The 6,387-nt window shown below is 55.9% G+C and overlaps 1 protein-coding gene across 1 annotated transcript in view; it reads left to right on the forward strand.

Annotated features, from left to right (window-relative positions):
* The window catches only part of CD5 (CD5 molecule), a 23,008-nt gene extending 18,215 nt beyond the window's left edge, over positions 1-4,793 (forward strand). The window contains exons 6-11 of the mRNA XM_011368589.2: positions 203-493; positions 1,163-1,288; positions 2,144-2,197; positions 3,132-3,254; positions 3,784-3,875; positions 4,317-4,793. Coding sequence (XP_011366891.1) covers positions 203-493; positions 1,163-1,288; positions 2,144-2,197; positions 3,132-3,254; positions 3,784-3,872 — 683 coding nt within the window. The 3' untranslated portion in view covers positions 3,873-3,875; positions 4,317-4,793. The remainder of the gene's footprint in view (positions 1-202; positions 494-1,162; positions 1,289-2,143; positions 2,198-3,131; positions 3,255-3,783; positions 3,876-4,316) is intronic.
* Positions 4,794-6,387: the final 1,594 nt, after the last annotated feature.

Below are 6,387 nucleotides of genomic sequence, written 5' to 3' on the forward strand. Positions count from 1 at the left end.
TGAGGAGCAGGACAGCTGCCGGCAGTTGCCCAGAGATGGGGGAAGTGCCAGGGAGGACGCCAGAGGGAAGGAAAGACAGAAAGGAAGGCTGTCTCACGCAGTGCCTAGACCCCTGCGAGCTGGCCCCCATCAGGGTCCTCACCTTGCCGAGGGAGTTCCTTCCGAGCCTGTCACCTCACCTCCCACTGCTTTCTGTCCCCAGATTTCCAGCCCAAGGTGCAGAGCCGCCTGGTCGGGGGCAGCGGTGTGTGTACAGGCTCCGTGGAGGTGCGTCACGGCAAGCGGTGGGAAGCCCTGTGCGACGGCCCCATCACCAAGAACACAGCGCGTTGGGAGGAGGTGTGCCAGGAGCAGCAGTGTGGTGACCTCCACTCCTACCGGGTGCTGGAAAGCGAGAAGACCTCCCAGGGGCTCTACTGTCCCCAGGAGAAGCTGTCCCAGTGCCACCACCTTCAGGAGAAAAAAGCCTACTGCAAGAGAGTGTCTGTCACATGTAAGTTGGCCACAGCCCTATGATGGGCGGAGGGCAGTCCTGGATTTTTCTTTCTAAGACCCCGTCGGTGAGCATGTTTCCGAAGAAGTGGCCCTTGGAGCTAGACGCAGAGCCCCAGAACCCCAGAAAAGTTTGGAGAGATGGCAAATGAGAGGAGAGGGGGCCAGCTGTGGGCGGGAGCCATTCAAGGAAGTGGCCGTAATTGTTAGACGCTAACGAATGACAGAACTCCATTCTGTCATCTTCTCTATCAGGATGGAACATAGAAAAGCAAGGGATAGACGCTACATATTTGCTATACTGATGGTACCTGAAGAGCTCATTAAAGAGAGAAATGGAGGGATGGAGGGCCGGCTGTTGGTATAGGATCAGATATTGTCATATATGATGGCAAGGTGATCACTTATAACTGGAAAATGGTAGAAAGTTAAATAGTTGATTATACGAGTGGCAAGTGATAACTGAATGGTCAATTGCTAGATGATAAATGGTAGATAAATGGATGTGTAGCAGAGAAATCTAGAGATGGGTAGAGAAACAGCCAGACAGATAATTGTCTTCCACACACGCCAGTGAATCCCCGGGGACACCGGCCCGCAGCTTCCCTTCGACTGGATGGTTTTGATACCCATGGGGTGGGACTGACCTGACCCCTCTGCCTCCCCCCAGGCCAGGATCCAAACCCGGCGGGCCCGGGTGCAAGCACCGTGATGAGCATCATCCTGGGCCTCGTGCTTCTTGCTGTGCTGCTGGTCATGTGCGGTCCTCTTGCTTACAGGAAGCTGGTGAAGAAATGTAGGTACAGGGGACCCAACCACCTTCCCTTCAAGCCCCCGTGTGGGGAGTTAGGACGGGACGCACTCAGCCCCATGGAGAAGGGGTCTCGCCACCTTCTCGCCAGCTCAGCGAGCTCGGGCCAAGGGCAGCCCTATTTCACCACCCGGCCCTGCCTGTCTCCTGCCCACTGGCCTTTTTCTGCCCAAAGTAACAGAAAGAGAAAATCAGAAACATCACAGCCTCCCTGATTCGCCCACTCCTGGGGCCCAGCTGAGACCCCCTGGAGGCCTAAGGGAAGATGTGGCCATTCTTTAGAGGGTGACAGGCTCAGAGGGTCATGAGCGTGGCCTCTGACCTCAGAGGACACGTGTCCCAGGCCTGGCTCCAACATTTACGAGCTGCACATGATGTCGATTGAGCCACTTCCTCTCTGAGCTTGTGTCCTCACCTACCGAATGGGCGATTACTCACCTAGTGACTACAGCAAGTTGCTATTCTCGTCTTGCAGAACTGAGGAGAAAATTATTCAGAGACAAGGAAGTGAGATGACAGGGGCTGAAAAGAGAAAGCCCAGAAGTGGGCAATATTGGCTGGGTCCCCAGCGCCTTCGCAGGTCTTAATTCTGGTCCTAAACAGTCACTTCTGGAGAACCAGCCTCTTTCCCACGCTGGCTCCGTTAGCACTAGATAAGTCCAGCTCCCTCTCAGGCAAGTCAGAAAACTGAGGCCCCCCAAAGACTTCAGAGGGCAGAATCCAGCAGTGCCCCTCCCCCTTGACCTTCGGCAGCACCTGCCGCCTCCTCCTACACTCCTACGACCCCCCACTCCCTCCACCCGCCCCCACCCTGATGCGCCTTTCCTGTCTGTCACCCAGTTCGCCAGAAGAAGCAGCGCCAGTGGATTGGGCCGACTGGAATGAACCAGAACAGTAAGTGTCCCCGGAATCAGGGTCCCCCCTCGGCCCCAGCCAGTGTGCACCAGGCTCAGGAAGGAGGTCATGGAGGCAGTGGCCGCTTGAGGCCTCTGAGCTCCGCCATGTTCATCTAAGGTGTAACTGCCAACAGGTGTTAACAGGTGATGCTCACAAAGGAGGACTCCGTGACCAAATCAACTTGGAAATCCATGAGTTAAGCAAAACTGGACATGGTTCCTTGTTTCAGGACTTATTAGAACCCTGTTGGGCATTTTTGCTTTGTTCATCCCCAAAGAGAGGGACACGTGAAGAAGGGCTGGCCAAGCTAGTTTTATCACGGCATGCCCTTGTCATGAAATAACTTAAAAGGCCAGTTTGAACACATTTCGATGCAGCCCGCCTAACCCCACCCCCAGCCTTAATCCTCTCTCCTGGCCCTAGCCACAGCCAGGGCCACCCTCATGGATGGAACCAGAGCAGGCCCCTCCCCCGACTCCCATTCTTCCCTCCTTTACAAGTCAAGGGTCAAATCCTTTAAGAAGGCTCTGTGTTGTCAAATCTTGTCTTTTTTTTTAATAAATAAAAGCGCTCCGTTCTGGGAGGGCAGAGAGTATACCTACCTTATCTCTTGTGTGTCAACCAACCCCTTGCTTCATAAATGCTTGATGACTGACTGACTGACCGACTAAAGGCCCACCCACCAATCAGCTTGCTGGCCAACCCAAAGCTGCTCTAAGTCTGACCCCTGCTAGCATGAACCTGTCCAAGAAGAAAGGAAAAGAGGGACGTGTTGAAGGAGCCGTGGGTTCCCTTGTCCCCCTACCTCCCCCCTCATCACACAATGGGACCAGGAAATCGAAGTTCTGGGTCCCCTCTGGGACAGAGCAGAAGGAGTCACAGCAGCAGGCAGCAGGTCTAATGACACCCTCTCCTGGATCTATCTGTGCAGTGTCTTTCCACCGCAACCACACGGAGACCGTCCGCCGGTCCCAGGCTGAGAACCCCACAGTCTCACACGTAGAGAACGAGTACAGTCAGCCTCCCAGGAACTCCCGCGTCTCCACGTATCCAGGTAAGCACCAGGGGCTGCTCCTGCTGGGGCGCAGGTCACGTGATCGCCCAGAGAGAGTGAAGGGAGGTCCCTTGGAGAAGTGGAATTGAACTGCCTGAGGGACAGCGGGTCACGGTCACGGCAGGGTGTAGAAGGGATACAGCCTTAATGGGCGGCTCACCTGGAGAGAAGGCGGGCGCTGGCGGGCCATTAACCCCGGCACTGCTGTGACCTAACAGGCCCGTTCCTCTACAGGGGCTTGTGGGCTGCCTGGTAAATGAGGCAGAACAGAGCCATCCGGTGGCCCGCAGGAGCCCTGTATTGAGTGCTCCCTGACTGGCACTAACAATGAAGCCCCGGGCAGGCTGGCATTCGGCATCATTAGTGATCACTCGGCTGATCTGATCAAAACAGATTTGGGGCTGTCAAGCCCCCAGCTCGTAAAGCCCCTTTGATCTGCAGTCCCAGCTGGGCTCTCGGCTCTGAGGGGCTCTCTGTGAGCAGCCCAGTGGGATGAGCCCGCTGCAAATGGCCTCCTTTCCCTCTGCAGCTCTGGAAGGGGCCCTGCACCGTGTCTCCGCCCAGCCTGACAACTCCTCGGACAGTGACTACGATCTGCACGGGGCTCAGAGGCTGTAGAAGGTGAGCCCGGCCCCTGGCACCTTGGGGTTCCCACACAGCCCTGGGGATGAGCGCCGGCCACTTGGTGTCTCACCTCCTGCCCGCCCCTCCACTAACGGGGAACTCCAAGCCCCTAACTCGTGCAAAGGCGAAGAATAAACACCAGTGGTTAAGCAGATGAGAGCCGATTTGGTAATTAAAGCAGAGAGATCACTGACCTTACCACCAGCTCTTAAACTCCATCTCAGAAGGTCACCCAAAAGAGCCCCTAGGAGTTTCCTTATGGACTTATACCCCTACAGAGTCGCCAGCAGGAAGGAGAAGCCCCTGACCAGAGAGGCAGCCACTGTCCCTGACATTGAGCCAGGGGCTTGGGGCCTGTCCACCAACCCCTCCCCAGCTCCTGAAACCACCTCCAGGGTGTGAGGTTTCTTCCCCTGACCTGTCCTCCTCACCCCACAGAACCGGGAACCAGGAACGAACGTGGAGAGCCAGACCGTTGATGCTGAGAACACGCTGCATTCACCACCTGGGAAGAACATCCCGATTTCCGCCCCGGCCAGAACACAGATGGAGGCAAAGGGGCCTTTCAAACATGGCCTACTGCCTTACAGTTGCAGGCCAGCTCTGACATCCCCCCTGGGAGCCTGGCCCAGTGAAGACCCCCAAAACAGCTCGGCTGGCCCCTCCAAGTATGGGAGCCGTGAAAGGGCAAAGCCTACAAACAAGTGCCACTCCCCCAAGCAGAGACACGTGGGGGCCTGGCCCCGGCAGCCTCTTCTCCCGTCTGTAGGAAGCAGCTCCCAGGAGGACTTGGCTCTCTCCTCAGATTCGGACCCCAGTGAGGACTTACTGGGGGAGGGGGGGAAGGTGGGGGCTGAGTTCTCTAGCGTATTTTTAGTGTGGTTTTTTTTTTTTTGTAAATAATGCTTTTTCTACTTCCTGAAAACTAGAGTTCCCAGTCTTCTCAATCCAGGGTCCACCCCCTGGGTCACTCTGGGGATGCCCAAGGGAAGGGACACCCACTGCAGGACCACAAGGGCTGCACACCTGACTCAAAGACAACTTAGCACGTCACAGCCACAGCAAGGACGTCATGTGGGCGCCCAGGCTTCAGTGGCTGCCTGACCAGAGGCCCCTCACCTCCCCTCCACTCCAGCTAGAAGTTCAAAGCTAAAGGGTTTTCAGCTCATCACAGTTAACCTTCTAACTGGAGAGTCAGAGGAAGGGGCGGCTGAACGTTCTTGAGGGTTAAATAACTCTCTCAACTGAAATAGTCTCCTGTACCAGTTGGAGAGCCCAGACACACACCAAATCCTGCGGTGACTGGGTTTCTGTGACTGCAAGGGACGAGAGCACGTCTAAATGGGATGGAAGGGTCTGGTGAAGGGAGAGGCTGTGCTTAGCCTCGCTAAGCACCTGGACATCAGATGGTTCCCTGCAGGTGAAGCAGCATGAGAACACATCTCGGGTCTAGGGTCTTTCTCCACATGACTGGTCGCTGTATCCACTGGGAACAGACCTTGATCATCTCAGCCACAGAAGCCACTCTGGGAGAGCCCAGGGGGTTACTGGAAGGATACTGGGGGTGGGGGGACGCTCTCAGAATCAAGGAGCTGGGGGCACTGACATACCAGAAGAGCCTGGTCAGAACCCTGCCTCCACCAACTCCCAATGCACTAACTCTCGGAGGGTCTGAGTGCACAAGCCAATTCTAAGGCATTCTTCCAACGGGCCCCTATCCTCGAACTGCTCAGGACTCAATTTTCCACGAGAGTTCAGTGGCCGAGCCCCTGACCATGCTGGGAACCCAGAAATAGGGACAGCCAGTTACCTTCCCGGGGGGTCCCCAGAAGGGAGCTGAGAGGCCACTCTGAGGGAGAAGCAGAGGACATGATGCACCAGATGTCCCCCTCCAGAGCCTTTCTTCGTGAAAGCTTTCGTTTCTGGCTTGGCCACCACCCGGGGTCTCAGCACAACCATGGTCTATTTTAAAAACAACCCTCCCACCAAAAAAAAAGCCATATCGATACAAAGGTCTCTTTAGAAAATTGTTTTACCACTGGTGGCAGGTGACACATTCCAGAAAGATCTGGTTAAGCAAATGAGTGGGAACTCTCTCGGCCTCGGAGGCAGCTTTGCTAAGTTCCAGGCTTGGCGGGTGGACCCAGGCCACGGAGAGCACTCCTCAGCCCTGAAGGATGTGTGACGTGACCTGGGCCACCTCTTGGTCCACATTCCTGCCTCACGGCAACCTGCCAGAGCAGAGCAGGGGCCGCCCGCCCCTCAACCAGAGAGGGTAGGACTCACCTGTGTCCCCCACCCCAGCTCACTCCCCTAAACCGTTACCCACCTGACCCTCCCAGGGTCTGAGTGTGACCTGATTCTCAGACATTCTCACGTTGAGTCAAGGAAAGTGAGGGCCCAAAAGGCAGGCTCATTTTGACTACCTAGCAACAAGTGTGGCTTCGAAGCTGTCAGTGCAGCTGGGATCAGGGAGCACTGAATGGAACTAAAGGAACCTACGGTGGAA

This window comes from Pteropus vampyrus, unplaced genomic scaffold, assembly GCF_000151845.1.
Source record: "Pteropus vampyrus isolate Shadow unplaced genomic scaffold, Pvam_2.0 Scaffold144, whole genome shotgun sequence".
Taxonomy (NCBI): Eukaryota; Metazoa; Chordata; class Mammalia; order Chiroptera; family Pteropodidae; genus Pteropus; species Pteropus vampyrus.